Source organism: Narcine bancroftii, chromosome 1 (assembly GCF_036971445.1).
Source record: "Narcine bancroftii isolate sNarBan1 chromosome 1, sNarBan1.hap1, whole genome shotgun sequence".
In the NCBI taxonomy this organism is placed as follows: domain Eukaryota; kingdom Metazoa; phylum Chordata; class Chondrichthyes; order Torpediniformes; family Narcinidae; genus Narcine; species Narcine bancroftii.
The window spans coordinates 377,885,442-377,908,270 of NC_091469.1; the positions used below are offsets into that span (position 1 = coordinate 377,885,442).

Here is a 22,829-nt window from a genome sequence, read left to right on the forward strand (position 1 = left end):
GACAATGACATTCCAACAGAGCAGGCATGACTGAGCAATTCTACAGTCTATTGAACTGGAAGTATACAATCCACCTGCAACTATTATCCACTTCTTGCATTTGTTGCAAGCGGGCAAAATTGCTGACATTTCTTTCATTTTATTTTTCCTCAAATATTCTCAATGAAAATTGACTTTTTAAACTATACTATTAAAGAATGATTGCAAACATACACCCTAGTCCACATCCAACTCATTGCCTGACAGTGATTTCAAATGTGAAACAAGATCACTCCTGATTATTGTTCTTTATCACCACCACAACTTCCTCCTTCCCCACCCATTTTTTCCCCCCAGAACATCTCATACTGAGTCTCAGTGCTTGTGTACAAAATCATCAAGTCCACTGCTAGATCAAAATGGCAGTCCAGGCTTAACAATGGATAAGTTTCAGAGCTGCTCTTCAGACCCTGCTAAAAGAGCCACAAATGGAGGAGGTAACAGAATTAAAATGCTTCATAGTCACATTATCTTTATTTGGATCCTGGAAGAGCATGGCTTCTTGGATGTGCAACTTCAGTCCCTCCGGCCTCAGTTAAAGCCCTACGATAGGTAGAATGTGCACCCACAAAGCACTGGTTCATTTGAGTGCACTGAAAGGAGTGCAGTTTCAATTTACATGGATATACACTCAAAGTCCCTCAACTATTTATTTTTCTTGTATTTGGTAAGGTCCTCTCAAATTGGCTGTCATTTTAACTTTACAGGTGCAAATACACTACACTGTGGCAAAACACCACCTTGGAATGAGCAGGGTCAAAAAGGATATCAATGAAACTGGTTTTAAATATTCAAACCTTTGCTGTTTAAAATTCCCCAAGTAGTCAATAGTGCTAAGGCTCTAGTGAAATCAAGGTTCATTAGAAAAAGACAATGAAATGTTCTGCAATTCCTCAAAATGGTACAAAAATCTTTTATTAACACATTTTAAAAGGAATATAAAAAGGAGTTAAATCTAGCTTAGACAATGCTTTGTTTCAAATGGAAATAAATCTAATTTATACAAAGTGAAAAAATAGATGCCCCTTTGAGGAGGGGATGTGCCAACATGAAAGTCAACAATATAAAGTCAAAACATCTGTGCAAAGAACCTGATCTGTACATAAACAGATGGAATCTCTCATTGCTGCTACCTTAAGGCAAACCTATAAATAAAACATTTGGAATTCCTTAATAAAGTGACAGTTTAATGCTTAGCCTTTAAGCAGCTAGAATTGCACACAAATTGGTCTTTGAGCAAGTCTTTGCATCCGAAAAGATCTACTGACCCTACACGAGGTATAAATATCCAGTATTCAAACCAGAACAATTCTATGCTTTCTTTCATACTTGAAATGTCATTGCTACAAATGTATAACTACCGCATTTGCATATTTTAGAATTAAAATAACCTTGTCTGTTGTAGACACTCAGATCAGAATCATCTCAAAATGTTTAAACAATGTTTTTCACCTGACAATTGGTTTTAGAAAGATGAATAAAGCTATTATACACTTCAAATGATTCTGCTCCATTGCTGTTAAATTGAGGCATTATACTTGTTAACTACAAATCATAAGTTTTAAAATGTTTTAAAGTGATCAGCAAAGTATAAAAGTTTGGATGCCATGAATGGATATTCCTATTCTTCAGGCAGTGTAATAGTTGCAAGATCTCCATCAATACTGTCTGTGACAAACTGTTCCAGCCCCTTGGATTATCCATTATTGTCCTGCAAGTCCAGACAAACTTTCAAAATGCCATGAGATGCAAACACAAACGAGTGAACTTGGAGAAATACTGTATTTTCAATCTTGTAGCATTAGCTTCAAAACCAGAGATGCTGAACCCTCTTCAAATTTATTCAAATTACAGTGAGATTAAGTAGACTGGCACATGTGGGCAGGAACACGTTCTGAACATGATCAATTTCAGAACGACAAACTGGACAAGCCTGTGGAAAAATTAAAATAATGCAGTAATTTTAATATGGAAACACTGAAAAGGTGTACTGCAAACACAAAACCTACTATTTTTTGAAATCAAATCAAAGGAAACATTTACACGCTCCAATTTGCTAAATATTTCTAGCTGTTCAAATAATTGGTAACAGCAAAAAACCTGAGGACATTTGATGACTAATGTCCCCACCCCAAATGCCACATTATAGGTCCTGCATACATTCACTCAAGAAACTCAACTGTAACAAATTGGATTTCTATCCTGGAATTACCTGGTGCTAGATTTGACCAAGAGCAAGTGGCTGCACATCTACACAGAGAATAATTTTCCTTTGTTAGTACCCCAGAATTGAAATATACAACCTTGCTGCAGAAAAGGCTCAAATTAGATACATGAACTCCGACAAATTTAGATAGTGGACTCCGTGTAATGGTTGGCAATATGGTTCCAATAAACAGCAAGGCTTCTGATAAGAGTTAAACAATCTACAGATGCTGGGTTCGAGGACAATACATGAAAGGGACGGAGAAACTCCAATATCACACACACTCAAGCAGCTTGCAATAATTTGTAATGAGAATGTTTTGTCTGATTAACTTAGTTGAATTTGAGATTATGGAGTGCTAAGCTGATTCCATTTAATGTGCCATGCGTTTTTTTTTAATTTTTCTCTCTGATGTTTGATAAATGGTAACAAAGCAAGAATCCATGTATTAGAGGACAAGTGGTAAGGATATATTAAACAACTGTCTGAGTAGCCAAAAGCAAAAGGCATTCCAATCAACAGGATTTTTAGGTGAATGAAGTGTTATATGCAATTTTGTTCTTCAGGACTCAGTGCATGTCCCTTAATGGGAGATTTGTACCAAATCAGAATGAAACCACAATTGGAAAAGTTACTGGCTGGTGCAAAGGTTTTAAACTTTAGAAGTAAACTAGTTAGATGATTGCAGGGCTGGCAAATGGTGAGGTGCAAAGTAATGCCTTGTGCTTGGGGAGCAAATGCAGTTAAAATGTAGGATAATAAAAACACAAAGTGGGATCTTGGAATGCATGTCTGTAAATCTGAAGATAAAGCACCTTGTGAAACATGCTGAACATTTTTTACTTTGGACCTCAATTGGAAAAAAGAAAGAGGAGCCAAAAAAAATAATGTTACAATGTGTATTAGGCTATAGGAGAGCCCAGCTTTGGTCACCACACTTCAGGTCAGGTGTCATAATACTAGTGCAAACTTAAAAAAATTAGTTAAGGAAAAAGCCAACAAGACCATTCCTTTGAAGGAAAAAGACTTGAAGCAATAAGATTGACAATGAACTAGACAGGAACAAGCCTTAGAAGTGGAAAATAATTTGAGGGAAAGGCACAATTCATTGACTATTGGAATTAGAAGGATGGCAATGTGTTTTCTCCCTCACAAGAACAGAGGGGGTTCAAACTGCAGGAAATTCAAAAATTCTTCACTATATTTAAAAAGTGTATGTGGAAGTGCATTTAAAGAGCTGTAACCTACAAAATTGGAGCAGAGAAGCAGAAGTAATAGTTTTTAGATAGCAGAGCTAATATTTTAAGTATCTTACCGCACTGAGCTTTTAACAATTCTAGTAAAATATCAGATTGGAGCATTAACAAAATTTAATACAAAGACTTTGACATTGCCTGCATTACTTTCAGGAATAATCAGGAAATTAAATTTAGTTATTTAAGGACTAGGAATCTTGTAGTCAAGAGTTGAGTCACAAGATTAGATTCAGAAAGTTACTAAACCACTAGACAGGTTGAATAAATGTCAAGATTAGATTAAAAGTGTTTCATGAACCTTGCCATAGTTCTACAAAGCTACACCAATTCCACCTCCCCACCAAAAATCTCAAATCACCATAGAAATGGGCAGCAGGTCCAAGGAGACAACACCCATATGCACTACCCCCCCCCCCCCCCCACCCTTTTCAAGTCTCACACCATACCAAGTTGGAAGTACTGAGAAACTCTGGAACTTCCCCCTGCCCCACAAACTTCTTTGCAAGAGGACCTTCACCAGAAGAACTGCAAATGGTTGCAGGTGGCAGCTCAGCACCACCTATAAGAGCAATTAGAGATGGGCATTATTTGCTGGGCTTGCCAGTAATGCTCATTTTATGGAAATTAATTGCAAAAAGAACAGAGTGGGGACCGAAAGAAGAGTTAGGACATGCTCATATAGACAGTGGAATAAATTTAGCAGTAGAACATTGGAAGAGTACCAAAAGACAAGGAATACATGAGACTTAGACTAAAACAAAATGGAGACGTTAAAATTGAAGAATTACCTGAAGTTGACTGGCACAAGTATCGCAGCAAAACATGTGTCCACAGGGGCAGAAAGCTGTATTAATTTCTTTACCACAACAGATCATGCACAATAGTGCTTCTTTAAGCTTTTGAAGCTTATCTTGGAGTATTTGGCTTTGCTGACAGCTTAGTCCTTCACAACTGTTACAATTCAGTTCAAGGTCAGAAGATTTAAGTGGAGAATTCTGTCCACCTTGTTCATTGCCTGGAACAAAGTCTACAATACCAGCATTATACAAAGCTCTTCGTGTATGGTCATAAACCTCCTTGGATGTGCGCTTGATGTCAAAGACATATTTCTTGCCGAGATTGATGTTTTCATTGAGAAATAAAGAGGCAAGATGTCCTTTGAAATCTCTGCTATATTGCATCATGACAGCATTTGTGACTTTGTCACACCTGGAAAAAACAAGTTTCAGAAACAGGATATTTTTTGTTCAAAGGATTTTCAATCAACAGTTACAAAACAATCAAAACAATAAACTAATCTTCTGAAAGAAGCTCACCCTAAAACAGAAAGTATGCAAGGGTACTACAGCAGTTTCATGAAATAGGTCTTTTAATCTATTTTAATATTCAAACCCAGAAATTTGCAGGGTGCTGTTCCAATTAAGCATAAGAACTTCATCAAACTAAATAATACAACAATCAATACTTGTATTTAACAGAGACTAGTGACAAACAAGCCACAAAAAAATGCAAAGAATCCACTGCACAAAGGCAAGTTATGGTTCATATAATATTAAGTATGGTACCAATGTTACCTGTAAAATGCATGGGTTTCGGTTATTGCACGGTAAAGGGCACTTGCTGCTCTGGTACTGATCAGCTTCAGCACGATGCTGCCCAACTCCTTGGTGATTGTTAAGTAAACATTTTTCCCAGATTGTGTTGCCATCTGGATGACAGGATATGAAATCCTGCAAGATAAACAGCACAGAAATGAGCAAATGTGCTTCATGACACACTGGCCCCAAATCAGCAGTTGTGGCAGCAAAACATTTCTATGCATACAATGTTATGTAAAACCTCAGTACAAGTCAAGGGGTTATTGCCCCACATTACCAGAGGATGCAATGCTGACATTGCCTGCATTACTTCCAGGAATAATCAGGAAATTAAATTTAGTTATTTATTGACGAGGAATATTAAAAATATCCTTACATGGAGAATTTTTTTTAATACAAAATGTACTTAAAAACAACAAGGCTGTCCACTACTGCAGAACAATAAACTTAAAGGTTTACAGTTATTCAGCTTATTTCTTCTTCTTTGGCTTGGCTTCGCAGACGAAGATTTATGGAGGGGTAAATGTCCACATCAGCTGCAGGCTCGTTTCTGGCTGACCAGTCTGATGCGGGACAGGCAGACACGGTTGCAGGGGAAAATTGGTTGGTTGGGGTTGGGTTTTTCCTCCTTTGTCTTTTGTCAGTGAGGTGGGCTCTGCGGTCTTCTTCAAAGGAGGTTGCTGCCCGCCAAACTGTGAGGCGCCAAGATGCACGGTTTGAGGCGTTATCAGCCCACTGGCGGTGGTCAATGTGGCAGGCACCAAGAGATTTCTTTAGGCAGTCCTTGTACCTCTTCTTTGGTGCACCTCTGTCACGGTTTTTACAAGTTATTTATTTCTACATATTAAAACTTAGTAATTTGCTAAACATTTATCTTGCCTAATTTAGTGTCAAAGAATTTTTTTTCATGTATTGGCTGCTCACTCAGCCTGATACCATGACTGTTGCTAGATCAGTGGTTCTCAACCTTTTTATTTCCACTCACATACCACTAAGTAAATCCTATGCCATCGGTGCCCTTTGATTAGTCCGGGATTGCTTAAGGTGATATGTGAGTGGGAAGGGAAGGTTGAGAACCACTGCTCAATTTTGCTGAGAAAAATTGCCATTGGCCCATTTCCTTTGGAGTTATGAAACTGTGCACATAACGAGTTAATCACGTACGATTAAAACAGTGGTTTTCAAACTTTCTTTCCACCCATATACCACCTTAAACAATCCCTTAATCACAGAGCACTTATGGCATAGGGAATAAAAAAAAGTGGTTTGTGAGTGGAACAAAAAGGTTGAGAACTACTGTGCTAGACAAAAAGGGAAGATGCCAAGACTGAGAAAATTAACCCGGATGACAGAAGTCTGGAAGAGAATAGTTGGGTTGTGAATAAACACATTATAGACAAGTATAATGATGGAAAATGTGTGTTATCTACCAATAGCACAAACAGAAAAACAGATTTAAACATTTGCACTGAGCATCTATGTATAAATTAATTGTTTCAATACCAGCATACCAAGGAAAACAAAACAATGCAAGTGGGCTGAAGTATTTGAGAAAGGAAGTCTGGTTGCAATAAGGGACTCTTTATACTTAACAGGATTTAGACTAATATTGAAAAGCAGATCAAATATCCACATAGCCTACCACATAATATCCAATAGAAACCAAGTTGGAAGATGGACAGGACAAAAATCCACACCATAGGACTATTTTACCTGCTGCATAGACAAGTCCATGAATCCCCACTACAATCACACAGAATGCTGCATACACAAATATACTTCACTGATAATAGCAGGTGGAAATCAACATTCCAAAAAATCGAGCAGCTACCTTTGCTCTCAATTATCAGCAGAGCCCAAAAACTCAATTATTCTGTTTCCTTAACTGTTAATATTTTTACATTTTGTGGATCAACATTTTATGGAAAGCAAGTTTAAAAAGACAATTCAAGATGATAACACTATTTACCTGTTAATTAGAGTCAAATCCTCTTTGCAGACTGATATATCATTTGGCCCCACACCAATTACCATCTTTTGTCCATCTCCATCTTTTACAGGATGCCACTCTACACCATAGTGCTCTAGTGTACATGCAATCTGTAGAACTTGATATTCAGCTGTACATCGACTCATTCCTTCTAAGCTCTTATGTTTGGCAACAATACTGTTGAAAGAGCAGTGTTTGAATAATCTGGTCAAATGTTATTAATGAATGGGGAGGAAATGGGGTAAAAATAAAGTAACATAGGAAAATTTGCACCAAACCCTTTACTTAAAAACACCATCTCAGGCACTACTAATTTTAGAAAATTCAAAAGCTGATCAAGGTAAATACAGAAGTTCATTACAACCTATTACAAAATTCAAGATCGGAGTGGTGGCTCTGAAGGATCTACACAAAATATAGATTTTGTGATGTTCCAATAACTTGAATGAAAGCAATTTGCAGTTTTCTGCATTCCATTTACCTGTTTAAAATGGTATTGTTTGAGTAATTTGCGAAGAGGACTGCGTAAGAATACTTGGCAGTGTTTTGGTTGTAGTCTCCAAATTCCACTTGTGCTAGAAGTGCACTCAAGGTCACAGCCTGTTCTGGTGAACACTGCAGGCGTCCACTCAAGAGGTCATCTTGTATGTGCATAAAAAATTGATGCCTGGAGTGGAGGGAAAAAAAATCCAGATAATTTTAGCTCTGATAATAACTTAGAATCCAAAGCACTTTATTTACAGAATGTTTAATTGTATTATTTGCATTTTAAGCTTAGTCACATTACATTACAAACATTAAATATACAAGCTTCATTGTCATTAGCACTTTTGGCTATTATAAATATTTGGAATTATCCTTCTGGAAGATTAGAAACCATATTGGCTATTAAATGTTGCATAGGATCACTCGAAACAGAGCTGACAAGGTCATTAGACTGTAAATAACTGTACTGAAAGTAATTGTCCTACTGAATACATTGAACATCTAACCTACTCCATAGTCACTATTTGGAAAGGGGTGATTTAAAGTTTGAATGAGGAAAAAGAAAGATTGTAAAGTGTTCTTGTGATTTTATGCTCTCCCCACATCTGTGTGGGTTTCTAATGGGTGCTCCGGTTTCTTCCTACTGAACAAAAATGTACCGTGGAGTAGATCAATTGAGTATATTATTTGAATCACATGGGCGAAAAGGACCCATTACAAGTGCTGCATGTCCAAATTTAAAGATAGCCTTAAGTTTGGCATACCCAACTTCAAAGTCCTCAGGAGTTTGCGGAGGAGCTAGTGGAGTTGTTCAAGTGAACCGGTACGGACTTGAAGGGCCGACATGGCCTGTTTCCATGCTGTAAACGGTTATATGCTATTATGAAGGTACTGCAGGCCAAATTCCTGCTTTAAAACCTTGTTCTTTATTCACCAAGTTCACAAAACAAATTAGACAGGTTATCTTTAATTTAGTTAGACAAGTTCCATTCCATAATCTTCAGAAACTGATATTTGATCAAATGTCAAAACTGAGTTTTTGATTAAAAAAAGAATTCCCATTCTAACTGCATTTAAGTGATCACTGAAAATGACATTTATTTGGCCCTGATCCACAAACTAATTTGAACTTAAAACTGTACTAAAATCACCATGCAAGGTTAAAACAGATGATTTTTGGAATAGCAGTGGTAACACTATTTAGCTTAGTACCACTTACCAATGACCTGACCCAACACTAATTCAATAAAATTTATTAGCCCTAACAGGTCTTGGTTTAAATGCACAGATGCGGTGTCAAGCATTCAGCTACATTTTTTTGTTTCATTTGCCCAATGATCTGCACAGTTAGCAAATTGACAAAAATTCTATAAGGTCAACAAAAATAAAGCTGCAACATCTTAATGCTGAGCACAGCATATAATACAAATGCAATGTAGTTTAAATAACCAAAAGAAAAGAGTCAGCAGGAATCATGGCCCCAAAGGCTTCCTCCATATAAAATTGACAGTGGGAGCAGAAGTAAAAACAAGAGGCAATTCCTGGAAAATGCATGATCACATGAGAAAGAAAAGCTTAATTTAACATTATGGATTTGCAAATAAGTCTTAGAAGTTGAACCAAAACAGTGTGAAAGAGGAACTGTATAACATGAGGAAGTTTTTTTTACTTCAACAATTCAGAGGTAATCCTCAGTCAAATGCAAAATATGTAAACAGCAGGTTACTAGAGGGCAAAAAACATAAACCTAATAGAAGAGTAACAAACACATATTAAAAATGTCAAAATGATACACAGTATATCCGTTTAAGGTATTTGAAGAGCCTTTGATCATTAAAATACATTATAATAATGCAAATCATAGTACAAGTTCTAAAATCTGTCATTTTTTGATTTGTCTGTAAACATCAGAACCAAGGAGTGAAACAAATGTCTGCAGATACTGTAACTGTAGTAAAAGCAAATGCTGGAGCAGCATCAGTAGGCGATAAAAATATACAACTGATGTTTCGGGTCTGAGCTCTTCTTTGTCAAGGTGCGAGTAAAAAGAAAAGGCAGGTGGGGTAAAGGCAAAAGGCGTTAATTGGATATGGATAAGAGGGCAGGAGAGAGGAAAAGAGTGATAGGGGTAGGACAATGGAAGAGGAAAAGAGTCATAGGGATAGATGGGGGCAGGATAACAGAAACCAGAGGTTGATGCTAATACCATCTGGTTGGAGGGTGTTCCTCCAATTTGCAGGTGGCAGTGCACGAGACGAGACCATGGACAGACATGTTAGCAAGAAAATGGGTAGTCAAAGAGAGATCCCTGCTCTTCACAGGATTCCTAGTAGTCCAACCATTGTGCTCAAGAAGCATAGTATATATTTTTTAAGGCTGATTATTAACAGTACTTTATTTTGCCAGAGGCCACAGCACTTCACAGCTAGCTTCTGGATTGTATGCGTTACTTCACAGAAGAACATTACCTTTGAAAATTTACAAGTGCAGATAACCCCTCTATTTGCATACTAAAATTCAGATTTTTTATCAAATATATAGCTCATTCCAGAGCCTGCAGTTATCTATCACTCTAGAAGTTGCCTGATTTCTAGCATGCACCGATTACACACTGGTATCTCTTATAATCAGTTTGCTTCCCCCTCCCCACATGCATTGCCTACAGATCAGCAAACCTTCATTTTCTTCTCTGTAAACCACCACCACTTGTCATTTAGTCTCCTCCTCTCTACTTGAGCATTTTTGTACCAACAACAACTTTACAAAGCTGGATTTCCAATTTCAGTTTTGACGGAAAAAAACCAACCAAAGAAAATGTTCTGCCTGACCTTATGAAGATTCCCTGCAGTTTGTTCATATTTTAAGTTACCAGCACTTGCCCAGTTTTACTTTCACACACCATCCTTACTCGAGTGAAAGAAAACAAACGTAACCCCGCCTGCGCGCCAGGACCAGAAGCGACGTCTGTGGCAGTGAAAGCGCTGCTTCCTACCACAATGACCTGCAGTAACACTCCCAACAGCAAGGTTATCAGCGGTCATTTGGAAACAGTACATAAAGCATTGCAAGAAACTAAATAAATGGCAGCATTCGACGAACAAAAAAAAGTTAAAATAAATAAGATACACATTGAAAATTATAACCGAAAGTTGACACACACCTAGTTTGTTCCTGCAACAAGAGATGAGGTTCAACAAAAAATTTGACTCGCAGTTTGAATCTGTAAGGAGGGATCCCTTCAATCTGTTGGGCAATTCTGTTTCTTAGGTTGAGCCAAAGGGTTTCCCCTTTGTTGGCAGAATACTGCAGCCCCAAATAGTCGTCCTCTATAATCCCGAGTCTGAGACAAACCTGGAGAGAGCAAATGGGCTGTTAACAAAAATTTCAACAGGACACAGACTGAAGTGAAATCGTCCCTAATCCCAGTTTGAAGTCCACCACAAATTCACAACATGGCACAGACAAGGCACAAAGGGGCGAAGTGTTTGCGAGGAAGTTAAACACATGAGAAAACAGGCAGGGTGTTGTTGTTGCAAGTTCGGACTCCATGAAGAAAACGTCGCCAGGCACTCCCGCTTTAATCCAGACCGTCCCAGACCCGGCGTGAAGACCAGGAAGACCACCCGCTACATGCCCGGGCCGGTCCCCTCACCTGCTTCAGGCAGTCCTCGCCGTTGGCCTTGGGATCCACTTCCACCTCCATCACCACCGAGTCGGGCCTGGTCACGTAGCACAGCATCGCGGCCCCTCCGATCACTCGCCGCTCCTCTCAAACGCTGGCTCGGCGCTGCTCGAACCCCGACGGCTGTTCACCGCCCCCCCCCCCCCCCCCCACCACACCCCCTCCGACAGCACCTTAGCGGAGCTCGGTCGCGCCTTCCCTCTCGATCTCCGGCAACGCCGCCCTGCAACCAGCTGACTCCAGGTAGTCGCTCCCCCCCTCCAAACTCGGTGACCACGGCCACCAACGTCGAACTCTCCCCCCCCCCCCCCCTCCCTCACGGCTCCGACCTCCCGGTTGACCGGGACCGCCAGCGCCCGGCTCCTCCCTCACAACTCCAGCCTCCCCACGGCACTGTCTAGTGTCCACGCGCTTCACGTTTCCCTTGGCAAATACCCTGCCTGACGTCATCCGCGCTCCAGCTCGGCCAATTGAAAACGCGGGCCGCCTCTCGCTGGCCAATAGGACGCCAGCCACACGCGAAGCCTGGGAGTCGCTGCCTGAAGGGCGATCCGTTGCGGATGCATCGGGAGGTGCGCGTCGCTTTCACAGAAGTCGCCGTCAAGCTTGTGGGGTTTTCACCCTCATCGCCCTGATTTCCACTGCCGAGATTCTCTGTCCTCTCAGTGACAGCATGGAGTAAAAGTACATATATGATGCTCACTCTTTCCAGCAACAATGTGGTGGGCAACTTGGTTGGCATGCTTATTGGCCCAAGTAAGGGTTGCATCTGATGGTCGATGCATCAGCTCCTATGAAAGCACCAACAAGCTACTAAGGTTCGGATACATAATGGAAGCCTCTTTAAGCAAGCAATAGGAAAAGTTCAAATTTTATTGTCAGCGCATATACATTATATCACATACAGACCTGAGATTCTTTTTTCTGCCCGCCAGGCAGCATTTCTAATTACATTTGACTGTAAACTACGTAAGAAGAAAGAAATTATACAAAAGAAAAGTAAATGAAAGGAATGTAATGACTGCATATACAAAAAAAAATCAGTAATAAATAATGAGCTAAGTAAGAGTCCTTAATTGAGTCACTGATTGAGTCTATTGTTCAGGAGTCTGATGGTTGAGGGACAGCAGCTATTCCTAAACCTAGTCTTATGCCACCTGTACCCCTTTTCTGATGGCAGCAGCGAGAACCACATATGTACTGGGTAGTGTGGATCCTTGATTTTCTATTGTTCTCCAACTACAGTGTTCCATGTAGATTTTCTCGAACGGAAGAGTAAATAAAAGGCAAAATATGATGTCATATAGATTATGGAAAGATCAGCACAGAAGCACGTCCTTTTGTCCTGTTACAAGCTCAGAGGACCTCAAAACCCAGCAGCAATAGATATTCACCAAGTCAAATGGTTACTTAAACAAAATTTGCTTTTAATTATCTTTAAATATGAAAACAGAATCACACATTAACTTAACTAACTTTACTTAACCCCCCCTTCTAATTCTAAGTGCATGTGTATGTAGTGTGTGTGTGTGTAAGTTCAGAAAGGTTCTTTGGTTCACAGTCCAATCTCACTTCTCATTCCTCCAAGTTCACTGGTTGCAGGCAATTCTTATACTGTGCACAGAATTTAACATTTATGAAGTTCACCAGGCTTTGGTGCTTGAAAAGCAAATGTTTTTTTGTCAGTTTTCAGAGAGAGATTTGTTGATCCAGGACACCCACAACTGATTCCTTTTCAATCAGCCACTCCAGTGTCTTGCTGACGCAACTTGGCCCCTTCAGAGTTCTCCAGATGATAACCTCTTTCTTTCAGGTCATCAGAGAGTTCCTTTTTGTTTCCCTTATTCCAAGTGAAACATTAGACAGCCAGTCATCTCCTCTTGCATGAACCACAAAGGCTTTGACCAGGCTGTCTTCCAAATAGGGCTTTCCACAAGCTTGCCAGCTTGTCCTGTTCCAGTCCCAGATGCTTTTGCTGGTTGTAACACTGTAGAAGTGATTTCTATTTCTTTTTCTCTCTCTCTCCCTTAGAGAGAAAGCCTGTTTAACTCTCTCTGCTTGACAATCAACGGCTCCAACAAGATCTTTCATCTGTTGCCTTTTGTAAACAACAATCTATTAGTGAAGTCTCTTGAGCACTCTTCAAAGCTCTTGTAAAAGCTGTGGGGCTGATAAGTCTAGCATTAGCAAAGCTCCAGTATTTCAAATAAGATCTGTTTTAAAGTGCTTGTATGTAACCTACTCTAACAAACCTTTCCTAATTTATCTCCCAAAATCACATTTATAATACTCTGTCACAATCCACTGACTCCACAGATATTACCAATATTTACATTATTCTGCTCTTATCCAGTTTAATTTCTCCTCATCCCCCAAGTTATACAACTTATTTTTCCACCAGAGACAATTTACAGTAGTCGATTAGTCTACTGGCACACGCATCTTTTAAGATGTGGGAGGAAGCGCACAGAGTAACAGGGAGACCAAAGCAGATTCGCTGGAAATTTGAGGCAGTCATGCTCCCCATGTGAAAAAGAAACATTGTTATGAGGACAGTACCTTGTAGGTCTCTATCCCTTTTCAGCTCAAATTCCATCATGTCTACTCAATTTACTGTGAGCATTCCTACCTCCAGCAGAAATGAAATATGGGTAAGGGGATAAGAGTAGTGAAGGCAGTGTTACAAGTTCAGTGAACCCTATATACCAGCAGGAATAGAAACACACCAAAGCAATGGTTCTTTAACAAAATTAGTTTAATTCTCTGAGTATAGAACAATAAGATCAACACTAAATTATTAACACAATTCCTTCCCCTCTCCCCCACAACCTAATCTAAGTGCAAGTGTGTGTAATGTGTTTTCATGAAAGTACTTTTTACTGGCCAATCTTCCACTGACAATGTTTCATGTAATCTTCAATCCTGTGCACAGAATCAAACAGTCATTACATTCAAGCAAACTTCAGTTCTTTACTTAGAATTACCAGGCGGAAAGTTATGGAGCGTTACAGAGAGATGTTGCTTGTTGGACACTCCAAATAGGAGTGTCTTCCAGAAGAAATTTGTCTTCTTTCCAGGTTCTTCTCACAGAGTTCTTCTCTTTGCCACACCGGGAAGACTAGCCACCACTCCTGTTTTCCATAGAGAGTACATTCAGGCTACTATATAAGAACTCTGCTCAGTCTTGATAAAGGAGCCTTTTCAGCAGGTTCCTCTTCTGTCCAGCTTTTTCTCAGACTGCCTTCTGTTAAATGCCTTCTCTCTTATTCTCTGCCCCTCCCCTCCTGATGTTCCAGGCACTGTTTTTTGTCAGTTTGCAAATGCTGCAGTTTCCAGACTTTGCTTGCAAATGTCACTGAAGCCCAGAACCTTCTGTTTGCACCTGAACTTTGCAAGGCTGTGTCTGTGAATTGCATGCAACGTAACAGCTAACAATTCTGATCCCTTTTATAAGCATATATTTAATTTACCCATTACATCACAACAGTGATGTGGAGCTTGGAAGGATAAAAGGTGCATCCCTCCCCCTCTACCCATAGTAACATTGTTTATATGCCACCTTGCCTTATGAGAAAGAGGGGTTAGTATTTAAGTGAATGTCTTGTGTGTGGGTGACATGACTGTCATGGCTGAATAGCTCATAATGCAAGCTGAGAGATGTGGATGTAATGCTCAGGCTGCTATTAGTTGTGTGAAGGTGTATTGGACCATATGAATATTGAGTATCAGCTCTACTTGACAGATTGTTGATAGGTGAAAGATGGCTTATCTGGTGATGAGTGAGGCTAGTGGTGGAGTTAGTTGAGTGTGGCATTTGAAGATGGATATTCTGACCTTGACTGCTCATTTAAAGTCAACAGATATTTTTCAGCATAGCATTTGAATTTTAAATGTTCAATTTTATAAATTTATACATACAGCAAGATAACAAGCCCTCTGGCCCATAAGCCTGTATCATCCAACTACCCCAATTAACCCATAACTGTAAATTTTGAAACCGGATCATCTAGAGGAAACCCTTGCAGGTCATGGGGAGAATGTAAAAAATTCCTTGCAGACAGCACTGGATCCGCTGACACCACAGTTGTTGGCAAATCACAAATACCTGTAGCAATGAGTAAGCTTACAGGAGGGAAATAGATCAGATCATGGCGTGGTGTCACACCATCAACCTTGCACTCAGCATTAATAAAACCAAGGAAATGATTGTAGACTTCAGGAGGAAGTCAGGAGAAAACAATCCAGAACTCACCGAGGGCTCGGTAGTGGAGAGGGTCAAGAACTTCAAATTCTTAGGTGTCAACATCTCTGACTCCCTCCTGAGTCCACAATCATCTCCTTGGTTTTGCTAACATTGAGCACAAGGTTGCTGATGTGACACCATTCAAAGAACTGATCTCTCTCCCTCCTATACACTTCCTCATTGCTGTTTGTGATTCCATTGACCAACTGTGGTGTCATCGGCAAACTTGTGGGTACCATTGCAATTGTGTCTGAATCATACATTTAACCCCTTTGCTTTATTCATGATCCTGTCCTTTCCGCACTCTGTCCAATGCAGGGAACATTGAGACAAATATTGCATGAGTCATTCAATTTAGCTACTTCACATTCAATTCAAGAAGCCAATGCACATGTCTAATCGGTCAGACTGATAACAATTGTTAAAGCCTGAGCTCTACATCTGCAGTGCAGTTATCCTGTTAAAATAGATGTTGCTCTGCAGAATTGCTCTTTTATATTTACGTCATCACTTTAAAGTATTACAGGTATTGGTTTAGAGATGCAGTACCTTACAATCCTATAAAACCATGGCTCTACTCGAGAAGGTGATCTGCCCTGTCTGCAACAGATTTCTTGATACAGGTTCAATTTTCAAAGAATGAAAAAATTCTTTGAACTATTATTCTGAGTTAGTGCTTTATTTGAAACTTTCTTCCGATCATATAAAAACAAATGACACAGTTATTAGTCCTGGTTGACGGCTTTGTGTACAATCCCAGAGCACTATTTTTTTTTAAAAAGTGATTGGTTCTGTAAAGTTTAAAAACTAGGATACACTTACGAGCAGAATACGCAGAAGTATCAACTTATCTTAAAAATGGGTGGGGCAAAAAAACAAGGTCTCAAGTTGTGGCACATTTGGCACAGTGGTGTTTTCTAAACAGTTAGGAACTGCCAAGAGAAAAAAAAATCAGGACTCCTGCGTGGCTTATTAACCAGCTGTTAATGCTCTGATGTGTATTGTTCAGATGTTCACTGATGGCACTCACCAATACTGCATCCAGGAGGTATATCTCATACATTATATTTCTAGCCTTCCTCAACAGGGGAGATCAGAGATTTGAACATGAAGCCCACTCATCACGAATATAGCCAAGCAGCTTTACCTGCCTGTTGAATTTGTTCCACCGTTGAGTGGGACACATGGGGTGATGGGTGAGAGGTGGATCTGATGTATTGACATCAATGAACAAGGCAATGAAGGAAGCTGTACCGTAATGTGGGATAGAAATGATTTATTCCACAGTTGGAAAATGTATAATAAATATGAATTTGTTCAAAAGTGCAAGGAGAACACAAATCTATTAATTTACTTGGAAAAGAAGGACTTGCTTCCCCTCTCACCTCAGGTATGTCAGCTTGCAATTCTGTATGCTGGAAAGCAAGATTTGTGTTTTGAAGTGAAACTCTATTAATTTGGCACACTTTGATGATGCAAATTTGGAAAATGTTCCAAAAATTAGTAATTCACTGTTAATTCATTATGTTTAGATGTTACACTGAAATATAATAACATTTCCAGTGTGCCCAAAAAGTTTAAAGGGAATGTGGGAAATGGGCCCCGATAAGTTTCAAGGGAGCTCAGAAAATGGAACATGAGTTTCCCAAGTGTGATAGTACAGATTCTATCACCAATGTGTATATGTACAGATTTTAGTGTAGGATGACCTTGATTGGCTGAGAGCATAGCCACGTCTACTGGCAGGTCTTAAAGGGTTGCTCCTAGCCAGACCAGGTCATTCTGGACTGGTCGACCTACATGTGATACGCTCCAGTCTTCTAGTTAATAAAAGCCTTGGTTTGGATCAACAAGCCTTTGATTCTTTCGACACACTCTACACCAAGGTCTCTTTAAACTCAGCTGGTTCTGTTGGCTGTATTCCCTCTAAAATATTCTGGTTTTGATACCAATGCTCCCTTAAAACTTATTGCTGCCTTTAAACTTATGGAGTTCACTTGCATGAACAGCAAATCAAAAGTGTTAGTAAAATATTCTGGAAAACTTGCTCATCTGCTCCACTCAGGTTTTAAATGTGCTGAATTACTGTACTGTACTGTGTACTCAAGATGAGAAAGGCAGATTTATGGATGATTAGGGAATCAGGGAAACAGGCAGAGAAGTTGAGGCAAACAAATGATTAAGCCAAGTTTTCTTAAATAGCAGAGCAGGTTTGATTGGCAAGATGGAACCTTACTTACTCCTGAATATCCACTTATGCTTGATTCTTAATTGTAATTAGAATTATTTGTTTGGGTAAACAGTAAGTGTGGAGGTGGACTGGTTGAATCAAATGGCCTATTTCCAACCTGAAACCTTAATTTATTTCTTTGTATTTGTAAGATTTCTAAGTGTTAGCTAAAATATTTGTGGGTCTCACAACAACCAGTAGATGAAAATAATGGGAAAATGCATTACCATGTTCTGCTTGAAAATGTCATAGAGAGAATCTGGCATACATGCAAATCAGAAATTATTTTGTTTGATTGAAGAATGTGTAGTCAATCTAAAAATAAATGGTCTCAATGATAAACTGGCTCATATTTTTTTCCCTTTTTACAGCTCAATGCTAATACTGCAGCAAAAATAGTTACACCAATTTTATTGCAAGAAAATAACTCATACATACCCTTTTGAGGACTCCCAGCTTGTTCAGTTTTCTGTTTCCGATTTCCAGGACTCAAAGCATTGTGTTTTACAGAAAAAAAATAACAAACACCACCTTGTTCTGAAAGCATAAGAAGATTTGAATAGGAATTTGACTGAGATAATGTTCTGTTTACTTTTCAGCCTCTGATGTGGAGCCTGGGATAAGAACAATTTATGGTTCAGCAGAGGCTACTTGGGCCATCATGTTAATGCTGACTTATGTTGGTCAAGGGAACCTTATGTTCCATCATTTGTTGCCCTTGAAACATGTACAAGTACTGATTAAAGGTGATCAGGGTTTTGGTCCCATCTGATCTTTTAGTCCACAACTTCCTCAACAGTCATTGATAGTTTTTCTTTCTCCTTTTATTACTTTTTACTTTTGTATTAAATGTATGCATCTTGATTATTGATCATATTACGAAAGGAAGTAGGTCCCCATCAAGACATTCCACTGTTCTTTTTCAACCTCAGCCTTCTCTGACCAATGGAAACAATCAAGTCCTACCAATCTGTCTTGATCATTTGTTTTTACTAGTCTTGGGAATGTTATTGCGAATCATCCATATGCCCTCTGTAGTGGAATCACACCCCTCCTGTAATGTGGTGGCCAGAATTGTGCACAATTCTTAAGCTGAGTTCTAACTGATGTTGAATAAAATTCCAGCATACTCTTCTTGCTCTAACCAAGCATCTGGGTCTAAGCTGGAACTCCCAGTTGCCAGCCATTTTAATTCCCATCACCATTCCCAAGCAGATATGTCATCCATCCTTTATCAGGGTGAGGCCAAACATTAACTTGAGTATTTGTGCACAATTTTCCACCTGGGTAGCCTGAAGCACAATGGCATGAATGATGGTTTTTTGAATTTTAGCAAACCCACACCCTGATTCGATTCTATCTCCTGCTCTCACTTTTCTTTCAAACCTCACACTGCCATCTCCCCAACCCAGAACACTCATCCCCTTCCTGATCCTCCACCTCTCCCAGCTTCATCTGTCTAGTATCCTATCACACTCCCCCCCCCTTTTAATTTGTGATCCTCATTTCCCACTTTAGTCTCGATAAAAGATCTGATCTGAAACACTGACTGACTTTCTCCATGGATGGTGCCAGCTTCTCTTTATCTACACTCTATTTCATGTTTCATTCAATAGCAAATGAAGAATGTTATTTTAACCAACATCACCTCAACTTATCCTGCTCTTTTCAAGGATCTCTGAACATAACCTTGAAGTTCTCCTGTTCTTCTGAACTTCACAGCAATCTTTTATGGATTCCTTACCTTTTTGACACCGTTGCCTTCCACCACTGAATATATCAGTTCTGAGAACTGGATCCTATTTGACAACATTTAAACAAAATGGGAAATATACTTCATAATATCTATGGCTGGGATTTCCATGGCTTCAAACATTCATTCCTCCTTTGGCTTTAGTGGCAGAAAGTCAAAGATTAGCACAATTCCTCTTCAATCATTCCAGTTTACTGCCCACTTGATCTGCATTAAACATCAAGTACTAATTTATTTTAATCCTACTCTATTACCATTTTATTCTTCCCACATTCCAATCAATCACTACTCACTGCTACCCAAGGGGCAGGGTTATAGTACCAATTGGCTCAACTTTGGGAGATAGGGCTTCTCTAACTTCATGCAATCAGAGCCACTTCCCACACTGGCAAAGATCTGACCTCAGTGCTGACCTCAGGTGCGTCTGTGTTTGCCTGTTCTCCCTGTTACTGTGTGGATTTCCTCTGGGCGCTTCTGTTTTTCTCCCACATCCCAAAGACATTTTGGTCAGTGGGTTAATTATCCATGCAAAATATCATGTGTACATTTGGAAATTCACCTGGATTGGATTGGATGGAAATGGGTATGAGTCACCATCTACGATTGACCCAAGACACTCATTGCTTTACTCTGTAGTTGTGTCTGGTTTACAGAATGAGCTCTTGTCTGTTCTGTTCATTAGGAGTTAGGAATATGAGAAGCAGTCAGGAAAGTGAAGCTGAAGCTGTGATCTGATCAGCCAAGACATTATAATCCTCTCATCATAATCCTCAGATAGACTCCTTCTGCTTCTTTTTCTTTCATTCTTATCTCCTACTGCATTAAGGTCATGGGTGGTTGGTTAGCTTAAAGACAGTCTACATGTTTTAGAGGAGAGGTGCATTGTTTTTGAAAAGGAATGTGTAGTTAAGTGATACCATGGGTTTCTAATTAACTTGAACAAGAGATGGAGAGGATGTATATCTCATAGCCTACAGGGCAGTTGGCAATCCCAATAGAGGCTCAGAACATAGCTGAAAAAGTTTAGATCCAAGAATCTGGAAGTAGTGAAGGAAGAAGTTTACAACATAAAACAAATTGCAGCTGCCTGACCCTCTGAGTTCCTTGGGGTGAAACAGGAAAGTCTGCAGATACTGTGATTGTAGTAAAAACACACCAAAATGCTGGAGGAACTCAGCTGGACTTTCAGTGTCCATAGGAGATAAAGATATATTGTTGACATTTTGGACCTGGGCCCTTCAAGGAGTAAGCAGAATGAGGAAAAAAGCAGGAAATGCTAGCTGGGAAGGAATCCCAGAAGGTGTAAATTGGATATGATAAGGAGAGAGGTGAGAATCTATTATGTCTGTTTGAAAGTAGAGAGGGAAAAGGAAGAGAGACAGAGCTGGGGGAAGGTGATGAGAGAAGAAATGAGGGGTGGGGGGGTGGATTAACAAAAGCCAGAGAAGTCGATATTAATGCCATTTGGTTGGAGGGTGCGCAGTTGAAAGATGAGATTTGTTCCTCCAATTTGCAGGTGGTCTCAGTCTGGCCATGCATAGACCATGGACAGACATGTCAGCAAGCGAATGGAATGAGAATTGTGGCACTAGAAGATCCATTCTATTACGGCAGACAGAGCTGAGGTGTTCACCAAAGCGATCACCCAGTGTGCGCCCAGTCTCTCCAATATAGAGAAGATCACATTGGGAACCCTGGATTCAGTAGATTCACAAGTGAAATGTTCCCTTAGAACAGGCAAGAACAATGATTTCAATGTGTGCAAGCAGTCTTAGCACGCAGGCAGATATCCTGCACTTTAGGGCTGTGCCCGCATAAGCGGTTTTAAAATCGTGCTCCTGAGTCATGGGCTGACGATGTCATCATGATGTCATCATGATGTCATCACGATGTCATCAACCTGCCCCTTTACAGTCACTTGCAGCAGCAGTGCTTTTATGCAGAGAGGTGGAGTGAGTCGCTCCACCTTTGAAACTAACTTTAGGACTAACACGGGCTTGATCTTCACACAGAGATTTTATGCAGGAAGGTTAAGCAATGTAGGGGCAGAGAATATCTGGCTTTACACTTGCTTTTTTTCCCTCTATAAAAAGGCCTATTAAAATGGAAAAAAAAATTACTGTTAAATATTTTTTAAGGCAAACAAAATACTGCAAGACCAGTCAGATCACTTATTGCACATCTACCAAAATGAAGCCACCAAAAGGACAGAAAAAAAATTAAAAGAACAAATGTTGGAAATATCCAACAGGTTAAATGGGGCAATATTGAAGATATTTAGCTGAAAAATTGCATTTCATGTCAGGAAGTGCATGGTCAAATTTCAGGTGTGATTTGATGCTTTCTGGGAAACATTGACATTTTTATATGTAATGCTGTAAAAGGCAACATAATACAACTGAATTTCTAGGCACATTCATTTCACTTTATGAAATCACCAAAATTAGTATCTGAAATTTTGGGATCATAAATTGCAGCAGAAAATTGGATGGTTCGTTGCTTATTGGCCTTTTTTAACTGCTTTATGCAAAGCCCTTCATGGCTATATTAATTAGTTTTGAAATCAACATAAAGGGTCAATGTGATCTGAACAAAGCTGAGTGTGCAAATAAGAACAGTAACATCCTGATGTACATCAAGCAGATCTTTGCAAAGAGAATTCTATATAAATGCCTCATTCACTGGCAATGAAAGTAATATTATTTGCTAATCATAGCTGTCAGAAATAAAACTTCTCACACATGAGTCTCTTTAAAACTGATGACACGACAAGCTTTATTTACAAGTCTGCAGAGTTGGACTCAACTGGTTTCTCACCAGTTAAGCCCCGATACATACAGTGCATTGATTTTTATACCCTTATTGTTTGCCCTTCCCCTTCTTATTAATACTGTTTTAATTGGTTAGTATTACAAAAACATTCTAAGTATAACTGCATTATTAATTATCACGTTCGTTACGTACGCTGTGAACTCTACATTCACTGAATTCTGTTTCTCACACTTCTTATCAATCCTTTGTCTCCTGCATGTCTCTCACTATGACCATGAAAAGATAGGTTTAAAAAAACATATTCAGCAGCTCCTTCTGTCCTTGACTGCTAGTAAACTCTCTGTCCGTTCTGGCTTCCCTGTTTATGATTAATCATCACATTTTAACTTAAGTCTTTTTAACCTAAATTCTCTATATCACAATAGCCATGGGGGTTATTTGCTGAACATGATGACATTCTCTCCTTGTTGGATGTCTGGCAGAACTTTTATCTTTCCTGCTGTGAGAACTGTTTTTTACGTAGCTGCATCTGGGCTCTTCTCTTTTTTTTACATAGAATAATAGAGTTCAACCA

The 22,829-nt window shown here is 39.4% G+C and overlaps 1 protein-coding gene across 7 annotated transcripts in view; it reads right to left on the reverse strand.

Moving 5' to 3' along the window:
* Positions 1–936: 936 nt before the first annotated feature.
* The window catches only part of LOC138751303 (E3 ubiquitin-protein ligase MYLIP-like), a 190,300-nt gene continuing 168,407 nt past the window's right edge, over positions 937–22,829 (reverse strand). For 3 of the 7 annotated variants that reach the window (XM_069913429.1, XM_069913430.1, XM_069913433.1), the window contains 6 exons: positions 10,736–10,926; positions 7,571–7,756; positions 7,069–7,266; positions 5,076–5,231; positions 4,290–4,710; positions 937–1,972 (listed from right to left, as the gene is read on the reverse strand). In XM_069913429.1, coding sequence (XP_069769530.1) covers positions 1,883–1,972; positions 4,290–4,710; positions 5,076–5,231; positions 7,069–7,266; positions 7,571–7,756; positions 10,736–10,926 — 1,242 coding nt within the window. In that variant the 3' untranslated portion in view covers positions 937–1,882. Of the gene's footprint in view, positions 1,973–4,289; positions 4,711–5,075; positions 5,232–7,068; positions 7,267–7,570; positions 7,757–10,735; positions 10,927–11,227; positions 11,530–22,829 lie in introns of those variants that run through there. The other 4 variants (XM_069913434.1, XM_069913435.1, XM_069913432.1 and 1 more) reach the window with 3 other exon arrangements.